The sequence below is a fragment of the Ochotona princeps genome, chromosome 30 (genome assembly GCF_030435755.1).
Source record: "Ochotona princeps isolate mOchPri1 chromosome 30, mOchPri1.hap1, whole genome shotgun sequence".
NCBI classification, from domain to species: Eukaryota; Metazoa; Chordata; class Mammalia; order Lagomorpha; family Ochotonidae; genus Ochotona; species Ochotona princeps.
In genome coordinates this window covers 13,491,107-13,517,086 of record NC_080861.1, presented here as the reverse complement: position 1 = coordinate 13,517,086, position 25,980 = coordinate 13,491,107, and the positions used below count along the sequence as shown (strand labels likewise).

Here is a 25,980-nt window from a genome sequence, read left to right as displayed (position 1 = left end):
ATAGCCATGACAGCTCAGCATTGGCCAGCACGTAACTATAACAACGCAATCTTCAAAGACCTCTCAGGATTCCAGAGATGCAGGGAGATATGTTGATTAATTTTATTCTAGCAATCCCTCTCCAAGAATCTATACTTTAGAAATGATATCCCCAAGAATTAAATAGATATCTACAATAATGTTTACTAATGCCCTATGTGTAGCAGTATAAACCAGAGCAGGAATTTGAAAGCACTCACAAGTCCATCAATGCAGGAGTGGTTGATTAAAATTTTGATGCATCTGTTATGACACACTATTGCAGAAGGTTAAAAAGGGGTCTGTAAATCTAAGTTACACTCATACACATTTTGTCAACAACGGAATATATGGATAATAGTCACTCTCAAAATAATAACGGAGTGCAAAGATTCATACCACCTACTGGCATTATAAGTGCTGAACGTTGTGCTGTCATACATTACTCAGGTGGCTGGGGTAATGCTGTTATACACAAATGCACTGTGCTGAAAGTTGTATGAGAGCCTAGTGGATGTACTTATGCACAGTGACACCACTGATAATAATGATAAATGACCATAATACATACAGGCTCGTGTGTCTGCAATTCTATAATTGTATCATTGTAATGTCATTATGTCTGCCATGTTATGCTGCCAGTAGCTTCCTGCATTTCATGCTTAAAGCTTCTCTAGATCATGTCAAGAAGTCAGGTCCAATGATTGACCCGTACCCTCTTGATTATGAGAAAATTCCTTAATTTTTCTCAACATAAATGATCTCCATAGCAGGATAATAATAAGGTCTGGTCTTCCTTCCTCCTCAGGATCTGAAGTGAAATTGAATGTATGTGTAAATGCTTTGTAATTAGAGAGTACTGCAGATGAACAGTTTTCTTAAAACAAAACAAAACAAAACAAAACAAAAAGGTGGGGGAGACTGGTACAATAGCCTAGCGGTTAAAGTCCTCGCCTAGCACACCTGGGATCCCATGTGGGTGCCACTTCTAGTCCTGGCTGCCCCGCTTCCCATCCAACTCCCTGCTTGTGGCCTGGGAAAGCAGTCAAGGATGGCCCAAAGCTTTGGGATCCTGCACCCACGTGGGAGACCGGGAAGAGGTTCCTGGCTTTGGATTGGCTCAGCTCTGGCCGTTGCGTCCGCTTGGGGAGTGAACCATCGGACGGAAGATCTTCCTCTCTGTCTTGTCTCCTCTCTGTATATCTGCCTTTCCAATAAAAATACATAAATCTTAAAAAAAAAAAAAACTAGAATCATGCCTTTTTGTAAGCATAAAGTTCAAACTTTAAAGAGTCCAGTGAGGGCCACTACAATGATTCAGAGAAACAAACAGCTATTAAAGGGCACTGTGCAATAGAACAATCAGACGTCCATTCTGGCTCTGAAACACATTTCTTAGTCACTTAACACTTTTGGAGCAGTTTCTTTGTAAGAAAGATTACGGTAACATATTTTCCAATGGTTTTGGAAGGGTCAATGAAACAGTATGTTTTAGTCCTTTCTTGTTTCCAACTCTATGAAACATAATAACTTAGTTTATAATAAACACTTGTGAAATATTTCATTTTCCTGTCATGAGATGATAGGACAGAGCCTAAGCTCATTTTCCTTTTAGCAGTTGAATCTTTCTTCCCCCAGCCCAACTGTTAAGTTGTATTGACAAACCTCTCTTTGTCAATGGCTATGACCACAATACTAAGAACTGGTCAGGTGTATATGCAATTTGAAGTTCATATTTTTCTTCCTCAGCTATTATTTGCACTCCTTTTCCAGTTTACTTCTTTTCATTGGCAAAAAAGTGAGTGTGATGGTATATTCAGGTTTTTATCACATAAATGAGGGCCACAGAGTATGGGTTAACATAACAGGCTTCATAAAGGACTTGGTAGTGTGGATGATCTTGGTCTTCTCTCAAACCAATGGCCTATCTTTGGTCAAACATATGAAAAAAGAGATAAAATATCTGCGTGACTGACTGAGTTAAGCTCTCCTTAAAACAGTATGACAGCCTGTAAGCTAGTTAAATTGTAATATAGGAGAGAAATAAAAGAAAACCTAGTTAAAATTAAATCTATCTATCTATATATATATATACACACACATGCTTTGGGACAACTATGTTTAAACACATAATAAGTGAACTGTCACTCATTCCTATCATGAAAGCATTTGGATATAACTGAAATAAGATGACCAAGGTAAACTCATTTAGGACTTACAGAAAATGTACCAGGAAAAGAAGTAGTAGAAACAAGCATAGAAACCACTCCTGAGATATGCAATAACCGAATAGAGATTTGTAAATGATGGGAGAGCAGCTAATCTTAACTGAAATGGGATAATATTTCAAAATAAATTACAGATTGCTGAAGTACAAAAAATTGAAAAGTGTCATATTTTCATAAATTATAGGCCAAGTGAATTCCCTAAGAAGGAAATAATTTTCTACACTTTAACATAAGATTATATAATAACCAAAATCCATGGAAATATACGTTTTAATCTTGAATTTCCATAAAACATCTGGGAATACATTGTCTCCAGCACTGAAGAACTTCACCAAAATCTTCAGCAGGTAAGAGAATATTTTGAGGTTGCTGCTGTGGTGCAGCGGGATATTGTGGCACCAGCATCAAGTCCCAGCTGCTCCATTTCTGATCCAGCTTCCTGAATGCTCATGGAGAAGCAGCAGAGCACAGCCAAGTGTGTGGGTCTCTGTGCCCACATGGGAAGACCCACAAGAAGCCTCTGGCTCCTGGTTTCAGACTAGACCAGCTCCAGCTGTCGTGACCATTTGGGGAATGAACCAGTAAATGGAAGACCTCTCCATGTCTCTCTCACTCGCTCACTGTTGCCCCTTGTGTGTGACTATGCTTTTCAGGGAAATAGATTAATCCATTTCAAAAACATAAATAATATCTTAATAAATTGTAAAAAGAAAATGTAATATAATTGGAAGTCTTGAAGTAGATCTTTGGGTATATATAAGAGTAAGACTAAAAACAGTGGACCAGCCTAAAATAATCTCAATATGTAATTTTTATACCATAGACTCCTTTTCAGTATGCTAATCATTATAAATGCAAAGCCCAGTAGTAATTATGAAATTTTTATAAATATTTTTCAAATGCAATGAAATCAATGCCTTTCAGCTATCGTTCGTAACTAAAATTTTTAAAGATTTCTTTTATTTATTTGAAAGGCACAATTACAGAGGGCAAGAGAGAATCATCCACCGACCAGTTCACTCACATGATGGCTGCAAAAGCCAGGTTTGGGACTTATCAAAGCCAAGATTCAATGACTCTCTCTGTTTCTCTGACATGGGTGCAGGGGTCCAAGTTTGGACATTTATCTGATGTTTTCACACACCATTAGCAGGGAGCTGGAACGGAGAACAGCCAGGACTCAAACAGGTGCCCATAAGGGACCCGGTGTCAGGTGGAGGCTTTCCTCATCACATCACAGAACTGGCCTGTTGATTTACTAATATTTGGTTTTAGGACTAAGAAAGGATATCTCAAAATTTATTTCACATAATTAAATGCTTTCTATAGTTTTTCAGGAAGTGTACTTCTATCTTTTATAGCTATTTACATAACTAAAAAGGCTGCAATATGTTGGGAGTAGAGATTGAGCAAATTTTTCAGTAATTTCAAGAGTAATATATCTATTCCAGGCCTATTTCCTTCCTCATGATAAGCCTTCTAAACTCCATAGCTTTGGGTCTAATATAGTATGTTCTAGTACTATTTTTATTAAATCACTCTACAATTATATTTTGTGATTTGTTGAAGTGAACAGAATATTCAAAAAATTTTCTAATGCTCTGCACTTGCTATACCTCTGTTGCATGCACTTTCATGTCCCAAGCCCCTCTCTAACAAAATGCCTCACATTCCTCAAAATTACTATATATGTAGCATCTCAAAGAACTCCTAAAACGTGTCCACTAAAACTCTCTACGGGGAGTGATTTATTCTTTCTAGTCTATCTGGAATTTTAAAATTCATTTTTAATTTATTTTTTATCTTTGGTGATGTTTATACAGTTGATTAGTGTGGGAAGGGTGGAGGAGTAGGAGAAAGCGGATGAGATCATTGTTTCCAAATTTTCTTTTTCTTCCTCCTGTATCTGGAAGAAAAGGAGAGACATCGCACCTAGACTCCCAACCACTTCATACCCTGGGATGGGGAACAGCCACCTGATGCCATCCCAGGGTCCCTGAGCATGCTCCGAGGGTTCTGCTTAGGTGGTTTCAATAGTTCTAAAATGCTGTTGATTTCATTGCTCCAAGGATGAGGAATATTTCCAAGGTCCACTGGCTGACATAGTTTACTTCAGAGTTTCCATTCGCCCAGATACTTGTCATTGCTTGGCTGGGGTAGTTAACCAATTTGCTCCGTCTTCCTTCTTCTGCTATGTTACCAGATGTGCTCTGCAGATTTCGATGGACTGCCACATCCTCAATGTGCATGCCATCACTGCTCTGTCTTAGACATTGAGGAGGCCCCGTTCTGACACACGCATTCCAGGGTCAGTCCACAAATCCTATAATTCTCTGCATGGTTGAAGTTCTGAGTGCAGCAATTCAGTTAGGGGAAATCCCTGAAGAAACCTTGTCTGAGGTGATGCCAGACATGATCGTGTGTGCTTGCCTGCACGGAGTCAGGCTCAGTCTGTCACCCATAGCAGCCTATGCACATTGGTATTTAGAATTGCTGGGTCATTTCTGTCTCCACAACCATCCCCTATGCAAACCAATGGATGCTCTGGCCTAGCCCAACCCAGCCCACTACACACTAGGGCATGGTTAAAGCAATTTGGTCCTCCCACCCCCAAGAGAGGTGTGAATTATGACCCCAGATCCTAACTGATCTTCTCTCCGCCCCGCCTTGCCCAACCTCAGCTGCTCCAGGCATTGAGAGGGAATGAATAGGTGAATATTTTCTCTGTGTCTCTCATATAAAAATAATAAATATCCTTTAGAAGAGGATGAAGTTAACACTTCCATCCACATTAATCATGCCTTTGTATCTCATGCATTCATGCTTATCTCCGGATGAACATACACATCCTACGAACCTTGTCTTGTAAGATACTGAATTCCATCCTACAAAGCAGCACCAACATTATTTAGCCAGTGAAATTCAGACACCTTTAAAAGCCAAAACCCAAATGGATGAAATGAAATCTGGCTTCAAAAGGATTCATTTAAAAACACATACATTCAGCATGTAAAAATGATGCTCATTCCCTTTTTTAATTACTTACATATCTTGCTCAGCATCATTTTCTACTCTTTCAGGTGACATGTGATTGTCTCAGTGTCAGCCCTGAAACAATCCCACCACTGAACACAGGAAATCCCACCACAGACATTCCTTTTGAGAATAATTTCTTTCCTTATGATGCTAATAATATTCCATGAGAATTCAGGTGTTAATCTTTTTTTTTTTTCTCCTCAGTGGTTGCCTACAAGAACCATTATTGCTTGGAGAGAATATCAACCACATTTTCATTGGTCTTTTGAACCAGATACATCTAGCCTTGCTGCATGACCGCAGGCAACATTCAGAATCACGTGGTAATGCTATTTACAAGTTTTATTTAAAAGCTTCTAGGTTCAGAATAGATATCTTAAAGGATAATGTTATTTTCTACTTAAACTTAAGGTAAGGTCCAAAATAAGCACTGAGTATTATTTAAAAATTGCACATCAATGGCACACATGATAGTAGCATGACACATGAAACTATACAATATTGCAGTACATGAAATCTGTAATATAAAGTCATTTGTTCAGTTACAATTTTCTATTATTCTAATTTCTAATCCTATGATATTAATCTAATTGATGAAAATATTTTCTAGTTCTGCCCAAAGAATCATATACTAAACTAACATTTAGAGGAAATGACAGATTATGTGTTTTTTTAATATTTTAATTTTCTTTTGAAAATAGTATTAATAGAATTTACAGTTGCATATCTTATGTAGTTAAACATGATCTTACCGTTTTCTTGGCCACCATAGCAACTTTGGCACCTGTTTTTGATTTATCTGTAAGATGATGAAAAATGGTTACTTCAAAAAAGTGCTTATGCTTCTAATCATATAAATAGAGTCACACAATTTACATTTTCAACTTTTTCATGCTCTGATAATAGTATTATTTTTAGTAGTTCCTTTAATTTAAATGCTAATAAACTCAGTTCCCCAGAGTCAAGTATGGCAGAGTAATCTAAAAGCAATAATATCAGGGATTGATACACTTGACAAATTTCCTCTGAAAGTGAATGGTTGGTTAACACCCCCAAGGCAGCATTGAGTTTATTTGATTTCTGGGTTCTGATCAGCTTGCCTTAAATCCATCTACTGCTACTTGCATATCTACTGCATGTTGAGCATGAGATAGGACTACCGAAAGTATTTAATTTCCATGATTGGAACATGTAGTTTTTTACAACATGTAGTCCATCTCTGCTTCACAGCTGAGGAAGTAGAGGCTTGGCTAACTTAAACATCCTACCTGTGGTCATACAACAGGGCCACAAGCATCTAATTATAATCCCCTAATCTTTCTAGTTTCTCTGCTGCCTCCATTTAGAACTACTGAGCTGCCAGTAAGGAAGACCATCGGTACTTTTACTCATTCTATCACTCCTTATTTCTCATTCTACCAGAATAATAACATAGTTCATAGAAAACTGGTAGAGATACTCATGTGTTCTACCTAAAATCTTTTATTACACTGAAATAAAGATTTTATCTGGAGAAATTAATGTAATTTATTAATGTAATTAATTAATGTGATATAACTGAAATAATCAAGTATTCACCCAGCATATACCACAATCGTTCCAGAATAAGACTCCAAACAATGAATATGTCTCAGACCTCCATTTCTTCAATGACGGGCCAGGGGTGATAGTTACTATTTCAAGTAACAAAAACTCCAAAATAAGGTCTGGCATATAAAAACATCAACTAACGTTCACTACTATTGTAGATGATAAAGGTATCACATTATATGTCAGTTGGGGCTCTTAAGCTTTGGAATACTAGGAAAAACAGTTCAGTGATGTGATGTACTTTGGTATTTAACCATCTTTTAGGTGGTTCCCCTATTTTTACATCTAAATAATTATTTCCTTCTTTTTAGTTTAGTTAAAATAATGATGAGTAATAATATAAAAATAAAACATTTTAACATACAGAAAAAACTAAGATCATTAATTTAACCCAATGTCTTAAATTCATAGAAGAATTCAGTAAAACCTTATGGTAACTACAAGATAAAAATAAGAATTATTTTTATAATAATAATCTGAGCTGATCAAAAGCCAGGAGCCAGGAGCGTTTCTTCCTTGTCTCCCACACGGGTGCAGGATCCCAAGGCTTTTGGACATCCTTGACTGCTTTCCCAGGTCACAAGCAGGGAGATGGATTAGAAGTGTAGCATCCAGGACATGAACCATTGCCCATATGGGATTCCGGCGGATACAAGGCAAGTATTTTAGTTACTAGGCTGTCATGCCAGGTCCATAACTATTATTTCTAAGAGAAGTAAATCTTTCTTGTCCTTCTGAAGACCTCTAATAAAAGAAATGATTAAAGTAATATCAAAGCATACAAATTGTTACAGTAGATAGAAAGGTAAACTCAAAAACCAAAATTGGATCCAAAGGAACCTGGTGATGATATACAAAGAGTTAATAAAATGAATGGACACTTGTTATGTGTCTCCTTAAAATTCAACACGTTTTCATGTAGATTTTCCAAAAGGACATGAGTTGGAAACAGAAATATCCAAATTATTGTTCAAGAGACACTTTACATTCAAAAGTTGTAAAACCATCTGCCAAAAACTGAAGAGGTTTTTGAAAAGTATCATCCACGCTCATTTTCAAGTGCCAAGGAGAAAGTCTGACAAATAGTTTAAAATGTTATGATTACTATTATTTCCCTGTTAACAATGGTAGGCCCATGCTCAACTTCAGCAAGATGCACTGCTTTCCAAGAGCTGAATTCTCCCACAGACAAGAAGGGTTTAATTTCCTTCCTTCAAAGTTCTCTGCATATAAAGACCCTCATCCTAAAGAGTGGAAAGCAATTAACAGGAAGCACAGACGAGGCAGGAATAGGGAGGGATGTCACTCTTGTTTATGAGTTTTATGCAGCTACTATTTTCAAAGCTCACAAAGGAGCTTGAGGTAGTAAAGGAAAGTTGGATTAAAGGTAAAGCTGCTTATGCTTCCTACTCCAGGAGATAATAAAATATTCTTATTTATAGCCATATTAGAGAAGAATACAAATGTTAACATAATTCAATGGCTTCCCTTCTTAAAAGCATTTTTTCAGGCCCCTGGAAAACATTATCAGTGTAGTGCTTCTTTAAATGTGACAGCCAAGAGCATTTCCTAAGAAAAGTTGAGGATAATACTGTTTCTGGTCTGCTGTGAGGAGCTCAGAAGTCACCATTCCATTCCGATACCACATGTGAGATCCTGAACAAATTCTTAGACCCTCCAGAAGTGAGATCATAGAACAAATTATTGCTTCCAAATCTGAAGAGACAGACAAGTGCAGAGAATCACAACTTAACTGAGCAGAAACTTCCCTGAGAATCAGTAAATGAATAGGAAAACATAAACCAAGTGACAGACTGTTGGAAACTCACTGTTGGCAAGCCTGAGACACAAAAACTCCAAGGGGCGCAGTCACGGAGGTTGAACAGTGGAACAGTCATGTTGTGTTTTAATTCCTGGAGCTCCGCCAGGTGCTCATAGTGAACACTGGAGAAAATTCTCCAAGGCTTAAGGCACAGTGATGAAGAAGGAAACCATTTTGAAATGTACCAGAGAACTCTGTTCTTAACATGGCCTGACTTCAGATGAAACTGTTGTGCCAGGTTCAACTCATTTGAAGTTCTTCAGGTTCTGACTGACCTGGGAAACCAAAACATCCAATTTCAGCCCACTCTAGTAATTGTTACTGACAAGGAAGTAAAAAGAATAATAAAAAAAGAAAAAAAAACCAGCACCGGTGGAGTCCACTGTCAAGAACTGAGACCCAATCGTGGAGTATGGATGCTTCTGTCACCCCCACCAGCACTGTACTAGTACAGCTCTCCAACTGCAGTTCTTTTTATTCAGGGCATTGTTCTCAACTTTCAGAGAGAGAGAGAGAGAGAGAACATCAAGCAGGATAAGTGCCAAAAAATATACTAAAAACCAACAATTAGGAATGTCATATTCAAACAGCAGAAAATAGAAAAACATAAAAAAAATTCTGGAAACTAAAGGACAGAAAACACTTAACATATAAAAGAATAAAAAAATTAAAACCAATTTCTCAAAAGGCAAGTGAACACTGAGTGGAACGCAGTGTTTGAAGAGGTTTAAGGCATACTAAAAGACAAAAAAAAATAATCATTTGGAAGAGACAGAGCATCAGAACCAGATCCAGGTATAACAGAGATGGTGGAATTATCAGATTGTGACTTTAAAATAACCATGATTAATATGCTAAGAACTCGAGTGATAAAAGTAGACAACCTGCAAGAACAGATGGGTTACAAAAGCAGAGATGTAAATTCTGAGAAATATTTTTAAATGCTAGAGGTTAAAGCTCTGCAGAAGAAATGAGAAATGATTGGGGCTGGCATTATAATACAGCAGATAAATTTGTCATCTGTTTGTGATCATCCCAAACGGGTGCCTGCTTGTGTTCTGGCTGCTCTACTTCTATTCCAGCTCCCTGCTAATGGCCTGGTAAAAAGCAATGCATGATGACCCACGTGTTGGGCCACTGCCATCCACGCGGGAAGTCTGAAAGTCTGCTACTGGATCCTGCCTTCGGCCTAGCCCAGTCCTGCCAGTTGTAGCCATCTGAGGAGTGAACCAATGGATGAAAGGACTCACTCTCTGTGATAAACAAACAAATAGATAATATTTAAAATTTTTTTCATCAGATTAAAGGATACATTCTTTTTAAAAAAAGAAATGAAGAATGACTGACTAATCAATAAACTATCCACAGTTGAGACCCGAATTTACATGTGAGGACATACATCAAAATGGAAACACGAAGAGCTGAAAGGTTGCACTAAATAGTAACAGAAGACCCAAGAACTCTCAGACAACTATAAAAGTGTCACCTAATATAATAGGAATGCTTATAAAAAATAAGGAGAAGGGAACAGAAAAAAAATATTTGAAAGCAAATTAAGAATTTCCCCAAAACTAATGTCACATACCAAATACAGATGCAGAAAAGTACGAGAACACACAGCAGGATAAATGCCAAAAAAATACACTAAAAATCTACAATTAGGACTGTCATATTCAAACAACAGAACATAGAAAAACATTAAAAACTCTGGAAGCCAAAGGACAGAAAACACTTACATATAAAGGAGAAAAAAATTATATCCAATTTCTCAAAAACAAAATGAACATTGAGTGGAATGCAATGTGTAAAGAATGTACAGGGGTGACTCTGGTGCAGTGGCACAGAAGGTTAAGCCACCGCCTGTGACACATCATCCCATATCTGAGTACAAGTTTGAGTCCCAGCTACTCCACTTCCAATCAGACTTCCTGCTACTGCACCAAAGAAGGCATGGAAAATGGCCCAAGTACTTGGACTCCTGATACCTATGTGGGAAATTATTCATGGCTCCTGGCTTTACAATGGCTCAGCCCCCACTGTTGCAACCATTTGGAAAGAGAAGCAGCAGATGGAAAATCTGTCTCTCTCTGTTTCCCCTCTCCTTTCTCTCTCTGTTACAGTGTCATTTAAGTAAATAAATATTAAAAAAAGAAGAATTTATAGGGAAAACCCTCCACTACAGAAATTTCTAAACTGATGCACATATCGGGGGGAAATGCTCCAAAATGAATCATCTAAATTTCTACCTCAGGAAACAGATTAAGAAGAGCAGATACAGAGGGTAACTACAAAGCAAACCGAAGAAATGAAAATTGAGAACAGAAATCAATTAAATTGAGAACAAGAAATCAACAGAAGAAACAAAACAACAAGCTTGTTATTATAAGATGAATATAATTGATAGGATACTAGTATGGTTAATTCTATGAGACACAGAGCGAGAGAAAGGAGAGGAGGGGAGAAGAACGGAGGTGAGAAGCAAGAGGAAGGGCGAGGAGACCAGGGGAGTGGAGGGGAGAGCAGTAGAAGGGAAGAAAAGAGAAGGCCAAAAAACATAATAATTAAATCATGGCATAGGATTTTAAAATTGATTATAGTCTGATTGGGTCTACACTTACATATCATTGAAAGTCCCCTATGTCTCATTAAAGTGTCCCATTAAACACAATGGAATGCCAATTTCCGTAGTGTAGAAAGTATATGGGCTAATTATTAGAAATAATTCATTCTGGATTGGAAGAAAAAAAATTATGTGAAGAAATGCTAAAAGGTTTGCCCCTTAAGTGCTCATCTGCTGTATAAAATGTAAATAATGAGCATCTCTCAAAACTATTTTCAAATACTCTAAGAAGTTGACAACTGTACCAGACTCACACTGGATGCCAAACAGGCATAAGGATTAAACGGATTAGTTGCGAGCCGGTGAATAATGAGTATGAAGTGAACGAACCTAGGATGTCAAATATCAGACTCTTGCAAGTCATGGTCTTCTGTATTTGGCTAAACTTAGACAAAATGAGTCTTTAGGTTATGTCCGTTAAGAATCAGGCTTATCTACACCAAATTCTGCACGCAGACACCATCATACTTTCAACGGTAAAATTAGCTCTTGCTGCAAAATCAATCAGAAATAACTTTTCTGCCAAGTGTCTGGACAGCAGTCATACCAAGGGACCCATACGCAAATAGCCTGGTCCACACAAGAATGGGAAAGACAGTTCCATAACTTATCGTGAGAGCAACTATGCTTCTGGTTTTAAATATATGTAAGTTAACATTACATGTGACTATGTTATTTGAAAATATTTAGAAGCATTAATGCTTTAAAAAAAAAAACCCAAGTGTATCAAAGCCCATTGTCATAAGACAAAAGAATTCTATGTATGTCTGTGTAAGGCATAAAGACGTATTTGTGACAACAGAGTGCATTCAACCTTTATTGCTGATAAACAGGCATTGTAATTGCATTTGTGGTAATAAATGTCTCTTCTCCTGGTCTCAGAATAAACAAAACAGTGTACCTTTCTTTCTCCATTCTCTTCAAAACAAGTTACTTGCTTTAAAAGCATAAAATAAGCTGTTGGATTAACACTGAAGTTTTTCCTCAAGTAAACTATTTTTACATGTAATTTTGTTAAAAACACACATCAATTTTTTTTTAAGGAGAAAATTTGCGTGCTTCAAAATTCAACTCCAAAGGCTAGAACGTGATTTCTTTTAAAACCTAGGAGAGAATAGACTTCACAAGGCACAAAATTATTATGATCTAATAATAAGTAGAAAAAATTCACAACATCTTAGGTTGTTGAAGATCAGCGTTTATGTGACATTATTTTTAGAACTAAAAGTGTGTCATGTATACTATAGTCTTTAACAAGAATTAATTTTAAAACTGTAAGTAACATATTTATGATTCAAGAGTACTTTCTTTGAAAATGGCCTGAAATACTACAAGCTTATCTTCTGTTTCTGCCTTAAATTTATTTAAAAATCAAACACTTCAAAAATATGTGTTCTGAAATAAAACAGCGAACCCAAGAACAGCACTCATTCCAGGAATGTATTTAAAGCTGTGACTTCTAATTTTGAAATACATACATTTATGTATGTATATGAGTATGAATACATATAATTTTGAAATACACAAGAATTACATAGTCTAAGAGTAAAGAACATGATAGAAGCACTATTTACAACTCTTAGTATTTAAACTAGAATGTACCTTACTCAGTGGAAATAGTTTCCAAGGATAAAACATGTACTATTAGATTAAATTACAAAAATAGATAAATAGATAAATAACAAAAGTAACTTTCCAATAGATAAGGATACACTATTTCTCTAGGAAGAGAAACTAAATTAAATGTATCAACAAGCTTCAGCAAACATGCTTCTGAATCACCCTTGGTCTGAGTTGGTAAAAAGAAGCAATCAAATACCGCGGTTGGCCAGGCAGCACATGCGCAGTCTCTGCTCGTGAGACAATCCATAGAGCAGGCGTGCCTCTTGCAGCGCACTCAGATACCACTTCTTTCTAGTCTTACATTCTCCAGGCTACATGCATAGAAAGGAAAAGATTCACTTAAAAACGAACAATTTTGTCTGAGACTCACATTTGAGGATTTAGATTATTGTGCAAAATATTACTTAGACTTTAATATCTGATTCTGATTATTTTTAAAGTTAACAAAATTGTGGGATTTTTTTTTTGCAAATTAATAATTAAAAGGTTAGAGACTTGCTCAACACAATAATCTTACTGTATGACTCATCAAACACTTCAAAGGTTATAAAAGTTTACAGGCTGCAATGTAACAAAGTAGTCAATATTATATGCATTCTATTGGAATAACTTATTTTATAGAAATAATAGAGCAATAATTCTAAAGTGAGAGATATAGAAAAACAAATCTTATTGGATTCAATTAAATGCATTTACATCTAATTTTGAAGTTCTACCAACTTTTAACATATTAAAGCAATTTCTTAAACCTTCTGCATTCCAGTTTTTTGCCTGTAAAATGTAAATAATGACCATACATCCATATAAGTTTTTATAAGTTTTAAATTCTATCAGAATTTCCTGAAATAGTAAGAACTCTAAGTCATTTTAGTGGGATCAAAATATGTTTGAAACACTTAGTTGTTTTTTTTTTTTTTTCAAAGCAGAAATAGACCCAAAGAATCTATGGATTAAAAATGTACCCAGGCCCGGCGGCGTGGCCTAGCGGCCAAAGTCCTCGCCTTGAACGCCCGGGATCCCATATGGGCGCCGGTTCTAATCCCGGCAGCTCCACTTCCCATCCAGCTCCCTGCTTGTGGCCTGGGAAAGCAGTCGAGGACGGCCCAATGCATTGGGACCCTGCACCCGTGTGGGAGACCTGGAAGAGGTTCCTGGCTCCTGGCTTCGGATCGGCGCGCATCGGCCTGTTGCGGCTCACTTGGGGAGTGAATCATCGGATGGAAGATCCTCCTCTCTGTCTCTCCTCCTCTCTGTATATCTGGCTTTCCAATAATAATAAAAACTTAAAAAAAATAAAATAAAATAAAAATGTACCCATATTTTTATAAATGTATCCAGTGCAATAATTTTACTATTACTTTAAAACTTTCAAAAAAGATTTGTATAATGTTTTTAGATTATAAATTGTAAAAAAATGCATTATCATCTTCTTTATGAAAAGTTTACCATAAAATATATTCTATTAATCTATATTTACCAACTGTGTATACATTAATTCAGCCTTTATGCAGTAATATGAATCTATGTAACATCCAAATATATATTTACGCTTCATCCACATTCAGTCTACCCAGAGAATTAAAGTATATTTAAAGCCCATCTCAAATATCACTGTATTTCTGGCGTCCCCAAATTAGTATCAACTATACACTCCCAGTGAACTCAATAATCTCACTTAAAAATATTTTACTATATTCTGTGCTATTTGTGCTCATGATTGTCACAACTCCTAACACGAAAGGTCCATGAAGACAGAGGAAAGAAACCAGAATTTCATCGTTTTATCTTCCGCAGTATCCATTTATAATATCTTTCTGTGTATCATATTTGCATAAGCATTCGGAAATTATTTGTTAAGTTGCTTGTGATTCTGCACACTGATCACTTTTATGTTAATGTGAAATAATCAAATAAAAATTAGGTGTGTAAATGGAATTTATAAATTTCATCCGCTTACTTTACAGGAAAAAGGCAAAAAGCTAATCAGATACAATTCAATAAAAGTGGGAAATATAATTATTTTAAGAATGTCCCATCTATCTTCTGCTTAACATGTTTTTGCAAATCAAATGTAATCATAACTTTAAGTGTGAAATTAGTGAAAAATCACCCGAAAGTTTATATGAACACAAAATAGTTGTGTCATTCCTTATAGAAATATTATGAATAAATAGATAAGAAAATTTCTTAAAAAAAAAAAGGTGATACAGGTAAAATAAACTTTGATGACATAGGGAAACTGAAAAGCTTCATTTTAAACTTGTATCTTGAATTTTTAAAAGTAATTAGTAGATATATGCCACCTAGTGGTATACAAATTAATATTTTTACACAGTTTTAAAAATTAAGCCTCTAACCAAAAAAAAAAAAAAAAAAACCAGAATTCCTGAATTATGCTCAGATGTGCATTGCATTTCAAGATTATTATTTTGTTATTAAAGAAATGACGGGCAGGAAGGTATAGGTTGACGGCATCAAGCTGTCGCCTGCAATGGTAGTAACTCTTATGAGAGTGGTTTCTTTGCCTCTGACTCAGCTCTCTGGTGTGCCTGGCAACGCAGACCATGACCCACATGCTCAGGACCCTGGCATCCATGTGGGCCTAACCGAGCTTTGAGTGCTGCAGCCACTGGGGGAGTGAATCAGAGAATGAAAGATTACTCTCTCTCTGTCACTTTGCATTCAACACACTGTAGGGTCTTTGGCCATTACCTGAGTGAAATGTGAACCACACAAAGTATGTTAGAGTAGAATTTGATTTGGCTTAATGCTTTAAAACCATATTTAAAAATTTAGTATTGATTTGAAAGAGTTAGTAAACAGAGGGGGAGAAGGAGAAAAAGACAGGTCTTCCATCTGCTTGTTCACTCTAGGTGTAATGGCCAGGGCTTGACCATGCCAAAGCCAAGGACAGAGCTTCTTCCAGGTCTCGCATGTAGGTGGCAGTGGCTGAACTTGGTGCCATCTTCCACTTCTTTCCCAGACCATCAGCAGGGAGCTGCATTAGAAGTGGAGCAGCTGGGGCATGAACTGGCATCCATATGGGATGCCGGCATTGCAGGTGGCAGCTTTACGTGCTACACCACAATGCGACACCAAAGCACGCTCTCGTAGCTTTGATGACAGACTGCACAGAGGCAAGAGTGAGCGACTTTGGCAATGATTCGGGTGGAAACGATGATGGTGGGGATCAGGACAAGTCTACCCACTGCGATGACAACTGGCACTGTTCCGGATATAATTTGACATTAGAGCAAAAAGCATCTCTTGACCAAGTAAAATCCCAGTCAGAGAAAGAGTGGATGACTCTATGGCTTTTGGAGAGCAAAACGTGAAAGAACAGAATTTCCGTTCAATGGAGATGGAGCAGCATGTCAAGAAAACGAGACCTGAGGGAAGAATCAAAAGTTTAAACACACCGAGTTATCTCAACACCAGAAGGAGGATGATATGTATGAAGTATATATATATATATAATATATATACACATATATATAACATATATATATTTCATCTTTTTAGTTCTTTTGGAGAAGGAAATTCAGGAGACACAGCTAAATTCAGATTAAATTTAGGAAAATCTCTCTGTCGCACACACGACTTAAAATCAAGAAATAGGAGGCTGGGTCCTCTGGGGTCCAAAGAGTGAGATGAGGGAGCGAAAGAAGAAACTGAAAACAATGCTTATGTTTTATTCCTTTTACGTCCATCTGGGGCGACTGCTTTCTGCATTTGAAGGTGTTCGCTTGTTTGTTTTTGTTTGTTTGACATTTGCTTTTTATTGTGGAGTGTTTTGAGGGATTTTCGGAAAGGTTTGTTTCTAATCAGAATTATCAGACTCTACTTCCCTTAACAGAGGCAATAGCTTTTATTTAACTGATTACTTTCCATCTGTATCCCATTGCATTTTTCTATAGCTTCCTGCTTCGCCTGCACGACATAGGAAACAACCCAACTCTTCTCCTCCACTGTGTTCGTTACTAGTCCCCAAAACTGTGCGAAGGCCGACCATTCTAATGCCACTTCTCTCTTTACTTGTGATGCCCAAAAACTGCCACTCTGAAGATTTCTTTTTTTCCTTTAAAGATCTTTCTTTTTATTTGCAAGGTAAATTTACAGAGGGAGTGAGAGAGAGAGAGAGATTCTTCTGGGTCTCCCATTTATCTGGGCTCAGGGGCCCAAAATCCTGGGTCATCTTTGACTGCTTTCGCAGGCACACTAGCAAAGAGTTATATTAGAAGTGAAGCAACAGCTACTGGAATAAGCAGTATATAGGCAGGAGTTTTGCCTACTACCCCACAGCGTAGGAAAATGCTGAAGATTTTGAGCGGAAAGCTGAACACCAATAAGCCACATTACTCCAACCGCAAGAGTACATGCCTCAGATAATCAGAATGCCTCTGTATTTCACATGAAGTAAAGGAACATGAAATTCCTCCCTTTGCTCAAGTTATAAAAGGAGAAAATACAATGGTAATACCCCAGTACACAAACATTTTCTTCCAAAATGTTTCTGCATGTTCAACATCCAATCTTTTATATACTCATGTAAGTTGGGTTAAGGGATACCAGCTCAGTTTTGGAACCTCCTTTGTAAATATTGCATAAATACTTTTGTGTCTTACCTTGTAATATGAAAATAGTATTTTTGCCCTAGGCTTGGTGTCCTAAAGATTATGTCTTTTGCCAAAATTTTGGAATACTTAATAATCTTAGAACTTTCAAGTCAGAAAAATCTTACCTACCCAAACAAAATACAGATAAGTTTTAAAATATGCTTGCTTAAAAAGGAAATGTTTAAGACAGCTGATTTGCCAGCTTAGCAAAGTCAAGGATTAAGGCCATTGCCTCCAAATCAGACTAAAATGAGTGCATAAGCTGATTTTCAAATTCCAGTAAATTCTATGATTCTGAGAAAGGAAATCATGGGACATAATGCTTTGTGACTGAGAAAATTGCCAGCTGTACTTCAACTTAAAAGTTTGCCAACCTTCTTGACAATGTATGAATCGGGTATTTTTTGCCAACTGAAGGTCTTATCATCATTTTTTTCCATTTCTCGCAGTTCGATATTTTTTTTTGTTAAGACAGCATAATTTTATTTATTTTTAATTATTTATTATTTTTAATTCATTTTTACATTGTATTATGTGACACAGTTTCATAGGTACTTGGATTCTCCCTACCCTCCCCAAACCCTCCCACCATGGTGGATTCCTCCACCTTGTTGCATAACCACAGTTCAAGTTCAGTTGAGATTCCCCCATTGCAAGCATATACCAAACATAGAGACCAGCATCTTATTGTCCAGTCAAGTTCAACGGCTTCTTAGGTATACCCTCTCTGGTCTGAAGACAGAGCCAGCAGAGTATCATCCCGATCAATTAAAAGCTCCAACATACCATCAGCAAAAATTTACATCATTATGGAATTAATTGACATAGTAATGAGTAGCCAATATGTTAAAAGTAAATGCGAATTCTTAACCACCTTCTGTGACTACCTCATTGACATTTCAATTTTAGTTTATACACAACATATAACATACATAACATAACATGTTATACATAATATCATATCATCTTAAATTAAGGCAAACATGTGGTATTTAACCTTTTGGGATTGGCTCATTTCCCTTAGCATTATGGTTTCCAGTTTGGCCCATTTGGCCACAAAGAACTGCATTTTGTTTTTTTTAATAGCTGAGTAGTATTCTATGGAGTAGATGAACCATAGCTTTCTTATCCAATCCTCTCGCAGTTCGATATTAAGTTGGATGTTCCTTCTAACTAACTTCTGACTCAGTGACTGTTCTGCATACTAATATTTAATGGGAAGTTTAAAAAGCAGATTATGCATGTATTTGTCCACCCAGTCACATCAGTAAAGAAAAAATTGGCAGAAATCGTTTTCAGCTACCTCATACTCTAAGATTTTTTTTTTCCCCATCAGAACTTATCAACAGATAATAGCTTCAGATTTTTTTTTTAAAGATTTATTTTATTTTCATTACAAAGTCAGATATACTGAGAGGAGGAGAGATAGAGAGGAAGTGGAGCTGCCGGGATTAGGACCAGCGGCCATATGGGATCAAGGCGAGGACCTTAGCCACTAGGCCACGCCGCCGAGCCCCAACAGCTTCAGATTTTTACAAGAATAAACCCTACCCCTCAAGCCTGGAAGTGCAAGCAATGTCACAGCATCTTATTTTTTGTTAAGTTAAACTGAATGTATGCTAGGTGTCCTCCAAGCAGTATGATAAGGTTTTGCAGCCATTCTCGGGTCACTCTAGGCTTACACAAGTTGAAAAGGCATATATGGTGTTTGAAGGATGAGGGCATACCTTTATTCTTCAGCCCCTCACAGCTATAAGAATAATAACTTTGTTTAGGTCCCTTAAGTCAGAAAGCCCAACAACTTTTTTTTGCCACACCTGGACAGAAGAGACTTTTCAGAAGCTCTGAGTCTCTGTGGCTTGGGCTCAAGTTTCCTGAGTGAACCACAGTGCTTTTCTCGTCTGAGGGCCCACCGCCTGCCCAGGGCACCGACAGAACAAATTCCAACCTCTTCTAAATCTGAGACTGTCTGCTCTGCCTTGCTGCTCCTGTCAGCCTTTGACTGCCTTTGACTGCATAGCAGAAAATTCTGCTTGGGACGAGGGAATATAAGAGATCTGACTGCTTTTAGCACAAAAGAGGAAGCAAAATACAACCAAGGCAAGAATTATTATTAGTCAGCTACTGAGGTTTTCTTACCTATGGGGGAGAAAAAATCCAATCTATGGAATTTTGAGTACGTAAATACATAGAGAGGTGATAATCTTTCTGCCCCATAGTTTTCCACAAACTAATTCTGCCTATTGTTCTTCCCATTGTTTCTCCAAAGCATTCATAAGCAACTGAGACAATACATTTCTTATTTAATTGTTTACTATATGTCTTATTGCACTAATTCAGGTCTCATTAGGGTACTGAGTATTTTTGTTTTGTTCACGTCCAAAGCCTAGAAGAGTCTCAAATAATAACAGCTCAGTAATTATTTACTGAGTAAAATAAATAGATAAACTTAGTCTAAGTGGAATGGGTGAAAGAAACTGGAAATACTGATATGTTTAAATCCTGAATTATGTAATTGCCCCTTATAAAGGAAAAAAATAATAAACATGATGACTATCTGGTGATCCTAATTCTTAAAGTTTTATTTACTAGAAAGACACAGCAACAGAGAGAGGAGAGAGAGAGAGAGAGAAAGAAAGAAAGAAACAGAAATGTGGAGAGAAAAAGACAATTCACCAATCTGTTAGTACAATCCCCAAATAGCTCTAACATTCAGGACTAGACCAGGCTGACGCCGGGTTCCAGGAACTTCACTGGGGTCTCTATATAGATGACAGGGGCCAAGGAAGCGAGCCCAGGAGCACAGCAGCCAGAATTCACACCAGGCATTTCCATACGGGATGCCATACGTGGGTCTTCATCTACTTGACCACAAGGATTGTCCTTAATCTATGCACAAAACTTCCAATTTTTTAAATAGAATTCAAATCTTTAAAGTACTTCATGGATCACTGGTTTATCTGCTGATATTAATGGCATCTTTCATCATAAAAATATATAATTAATTTTAAGTGTTAATGTTATATGAAAACACTACCTAATTTTAAAACTGAAGTAATTTTCAAATGCTTCTCAATATGATCTACCAGGATTGGATGGGTGGTAGAAACATACTATCATCTTTTGGGTACAAAAACAATATTTATAACCTAATTTTCTCACTTTAAATTTGATTATATAAATATTAAAGTTAGCTGCAAATGCTAGTACTTACAATTTTGAGTATATATTAAAATTCTGGAAAACTGGAAACATAAATTCCTAGGAAATACCTTAATTGAGCTTCATAAGTCATTGGAATGACTTCAAATTTTGGTCACTGTTATGATTCTTTATATGATATTTCTTTAGAAACACAGATATAAGTCAGATGTGCCATAATCTAAAGAAACACAAAATCATTATCCTTTGGCATGGATCTCCACTCAATGCTTGAGGACCAGTACTAACAGGGCTAAGGTGCTCTGACCCAAGAGTTACGTCAGCCGCTAGGATTCATGCATACAAACTTGCGGTGTAGTTCACTGATTCCACGCACTGTGCTGATGCATGGTTCTATTTACTGCCATGCCCAAACCATCGTTCTTTTCCTCTGTTGGGCCAGTTGTTTTCACTTAAAGCAATTCAGCAGAGAGTTAATCACAAGGCTATCGCGCCTTCTTTAAATTGGATTTCTGTAACGGCAACCAGTAATCTAGACAGTAAGAACATTCCTGTTTCCTTGATGCACACTGGGAGATGTGCGCCATCAAAGCTAGAGTTATAGTGCCCATGGCTTTCTAATGCTGTCTGCCTTCCTTTCCAACTGTCCTATTTAATATAGGCTCACATAGCCTCCACAAAATCAATTCTGGTTGATTTAGACTCTTTATTCAAATTATTGAATATGTGAAGAAGATAAAGTTTTTAAAGTCTAATTAACTTGTTGTTTATTCTACTTAAGTTTCATATAAATGCAAAGAGGAATTAGGTTTGCTAAAATCCAGCAGGAATTTAATCAAAACAATTTATAATTACCAATCTCCATGCCACTGCAGACTGTGAACTAGTAAAAGATCACACACACCCCTAACTTTTCTTAGTGTGATAGCTTACGTAAGACTGAGATACATTATCAAGAATGCGATGAGCACTAAAAGGAAATTTAAGCATAAATTAGAAGGAAATAAAGAAATTTGTGGGCCAAATCACATTTCATTCCTTGGCCAAAAACATTGGAAGTTACGAGTGGAGGAGCCCAGATTTCAGAGTGGGTACTACCAACAACATTAGGAGTAGCTGATTGCACAAGACAACAAGAAGTTTGTTTTTTTTTAGAGGTCCTCAATAGACAAGTCAGAAAAGTGATTACATTTACATCAATTTACATTTGGGACATGTTTGGAATACCTAAACTTTTCCTATCACCACAGAAAACTGCTACCTGCTGTGATTTTTCTTACTAAAAAGAAAAAAAAACCTTAGTTTTAAATTTTGGAGTGGTCCATTATCTAGAGTGGTGTCCTTCAGAAAACAATTTTCATACCACCAATTTACCACAAATTTAGTTTGGTGACCCTGCAAATCACATTTCAAGAAGCTAGAGAAAGAAAAGGCAGTGCTGTGATTCTTCCACATGAATGCCAGTTCAAGTCCTGGCGGCTCCACTTCTTACCCAGCTCCCTGCTAATGCATCTGGGAGAGCAGCACAAGATGGCCTAGGTAGTTAGGTTTCTGCCATCCAATGGCAGAGCAGTGTGGAGCTCCAGGCTCCTTCCTGGCTTTGGCCTGGTCCACTCACCACCATTACAATCATTTGGAAAGTAAACCAGCAGATGGAAGATTCTTTGCCTTTCAAATGAGTGAATGAATGACTCAGGGAGAGAGAAAGAGAGAGAGAGAGAGAGAGAGAATAATAAGAGGGCTCAGCTGTCATAGCAGGGATCATATCAGACATTAACTACAGGAAGAACATGATTTTCCTGAATTAAGTACTACCAACTCCAATACATCTGTATACTTGTACTCCACAGAATAAGCTTAATAAACATGCTATGCATTTATATAAATATTTTATTTCACTAATTCCAGTAAATAAACATACAGGTGTTAATGGAAAGATCATCTTCTTTTAATGGTTCCTGAGTTTCATCAAGGAGGTTAAAAAAATTCTTCCTGAGCAGGTTTAGGAATACATAGCCCTAAGGAGCTGTAGAGCAAAATAGCAAGTTTTGGAACCAATAGTACAATAAAACCAAAACCTAAGCCAAAGAGAAAAACACCCTTGAACATCGGTATACCAATATTTTTGTCAATAATAACTGATTCCTGCTAATGTTATAAAGGAAGGGAGAACCCAAGGTTTTAATGACAGCTTGAAAACACCCCAAATCCATGGCAAGGAATCAATGTACTAAATGTACAGAAGAGACCTTTTAAATCTTTGTGTAACTCAGTAAAACCCCAACTAAAGGTTAAGTTAATTAACCAAGTTGGCTGCATTAATAACAGGAGATCAATAAGCAGGTCTCTGTGGTTTTTCAGTTTATAGGTGATAGCTTATCATGAATTTAGCATGCTTATGATAATGATTAGAAGATGCTCCACTGTAAAACTCAATCAGACTGACATACCATATGAAAAAAACTGCAAAGTTTATAACCATGAAACCTACAATTGAGTCCCAGTTCTAAGCTGTGTGATCACAGGCAAGTCACTTAACCCAATCCTCAAATTTGTTTTAACAATCAAGAGAGTTCACAAATGATTATCAATTGGTCTCAGTAACCTGTAAAAATGAGATGGGCACTCATTCAATGAGAACTGAACATATGTTTTATTTTTAAAGGGGTTTGTAACTTAATGAAACTATTGTTTTTTTCCTAACCTAAAAATCTACCCCGTACTTATGTAAAACATCTATACATTAGCCTAAACACTTTGCAAATGACACTTTAACTTCCCAAACAGTCTGTGATGTGGGTACTGTTCTATTTATTTTCCAAACGAGGAAGCTGAGGCTCTGAGTTTAGAACACATCCATGTTTAACGTAGCTAGTCTGATGGAACTGGAATGGTGCATCAGGTAAACTGGGCCTGATTCTGCCCCAGCTGGTACACATGACAGCAAAGTCTTAGGACGTCCCAGGTGAGGTTACCTAGGGGACTCACCAACTAGACCATGGTTCTCCCTGGTATAGGGAAGTCTCCGACCTCAGGGAAAATCACATAGCCATGTGGTCTGATCCTTGGATCACATGTTGCAGGAATGGGCCATTCAGTAACTAAACCTCATGCAAGAATGCAGAACATACCCAGATGAACACAAAACAAAAAACAGGCAGTTCATCCATGCTAACAGAGGGCTTAGGGTATCTCATCAAACCATGGAAAGAGAGACTGAACAACATCCAGGCCATGCTCGACAATAAACTCCTAGGTCTGTGGGCACAATGAGGCAGACAAGGACAGTTAATATGTAGATCTATAATATATTATAGATACGTATTTTATATATGTGTGCATGTGTGTGTGTATAGTATGCATACACACACAAACATACCCAGGAATGAGGCTTATTTGGCACATGAATTTGGTGCCTATAGTGTCCAAACAGCACAGCATCGGTATCCTGGTGAGAATCCCCTTGTTAGATCACAACCTGAAGTGAAAGGGGAACCAGCTACAGACAGAAAGAGCAACAAGGAAGGAAGAACTTGGAGAGAGGCTAAGCTTGTTCTTTTATAACACATAATTTCAAAAAAAGTAATCAGATCCTACATTAACCTCTTTGTAGGGTGCTGACTTATGATTTAGTATTTCCCTTAAAGGTTTAAAAGATTGGGGGCAACCAGGCCATGCCAGGCTGCAGCATCTGACGGCAAGTGTCAGGACTGGGAGCGGGCCATGCTGGGATGGGTCAGAGCAACCACCAGCATGCTGGGAGCAGGCCTTACAGAGGAAGTAAGGACTCCCCTGCTAGGCTGCTGTTCCCACTGGTGAGCATGTGAACTGGGGCTTGGGGTGAACCGGGCTGAATAGGATTGCACTATACCTTGGCACACATGTGAGCTTGTTCCAAGGGTTGCCAGACTGGGGTAGGCCCCAGCACCCACTGGCAGACAGAATGCAAGATGTTCTAGGCTAGGTTATGGCATGCCTTGATCCATGTAAGAGCTGGGTTTGGAAGTGGACCAGGTTTAGCCAGGCTGTAGCATCCACCAGCGAATGCTGGGGCTGAAGAGAGGCTATGTAAGGTTTGGCCAAGCACCCACTGCTCTGGGGGTAGTTCAGCTCAGCTCTGGCCATGGCAGCCACTTGTGAAGCAAACTAATGGATGACAATCTCTGTAAACCTTCCTTCCCAATACAAATAAATAAATCTTAAAAAAAAAAAAAGATGCCTCCTAACTGTAATTTTGTACTTGTGTACCAATTCCTTTCTATCCCCCCCATCCTTTCCATACTCTAGCAATTATTATTCTATGTTTTAATTCTATGAGCTCGAAGTTTTCAGTTCCCACATACCAGTGCGAATATGTGGTAATCATCCCTTTGTGCCTGATTTATTTCATTTAACATAGGGTCCTCTAGGCTCATTGTGTTGGCACAAACGATAGGGTTTTATTCTCTTTTAACTTAATAATATCCTATTACAAATGCACACAATCAGACACAATCACACAGATCACATTGTATTTATCCTTTCATATGTTAATAAACATGTAGGCTGATTCCATCTCTTGGCCATTGAGAATAGTGCTGCAATATGCATAGAATTGATTTCATTTTCCTTAATATACAGAAATATCAACAGGATACCCGGGTTATATTGTACTTTTATTTTTAACTTTGAGAGGAACCTTCATAGTTCTAGCCATAATGGCTGTTCTGATCTGCATTCCCACACAAGGTTCACTTGCTCCGCATTCTCCATTGGCATTTGTTATTTTTTAGAAGATACAGGAAATACAGAAAAGAATACAACACAAAATAAGCTAGTGCATTAAAATGTGCATGTTTTGACAGTAAAGCACAAAAGGACCAAATACTCTAGGTAAAGATGCATATGTGAAAGTATGTGCTGATGCTTGCCTCATCCCAAAAGATTTTCATTTGATTGATCCATACTGATGCTTTCTTGTTGTTACTTTACATAAATTTTCCTAATGCACGGGCAGGCTTGAGGAATACTAATGCAAATCATGCACTCCATTAAGCTAAAACATACATTTTTTAAATTGTGGCTTCTGCAGACATGTATTTACTAAATATAAAATAAAAACCATTTGAACTAATGAGGATAAACTATGTCATGTATCAGTCTCTTTAAAAAGCTGCTGAAATACATACTCCTAACTATCCCTGTTCTCTGATGGCAAGAGTGACATGGATTTGAATACATATTTCTTTCCAATATTTTTTACTGTGATGAAGATACACATAATAT

General features: G+C 37.3%; 1 protein-coding gene across 3 annotated transcripts in view; it reads right to left on the bottom strand.

Annotated features, from left to right (window-relative positions):
• The window catches only part of ZCWPW2 (zinc finger CW-type and PWWP domain containing 2), an 87,553-nt gene that overhangs the window by 24,868 nt on the left and 36,705 nt on the right, over positions 1-25,980 (bottom strand). For 2 of the 3 annotated variants that reach the window (XM_012927881.2, XM_058657024.1), the window contains exons 4-5: positions 13,134-13,248; positions 6,035-6,081 (exon numbers count right to left, since the gene is read on the bottom strand). In XM_012927881.2, the coding sequence (XP_012783335.2) occupies positions 6,035-6,081; positions 13,134-13,248 (162 nt within the window). The remainder of the gene's footprint in view (positions 1-6,034; positions 6,082-13,133; positions 13,249-25,980) is intronic. The other variant, XM_058657025.1, reaches the window with a different exon arrangement.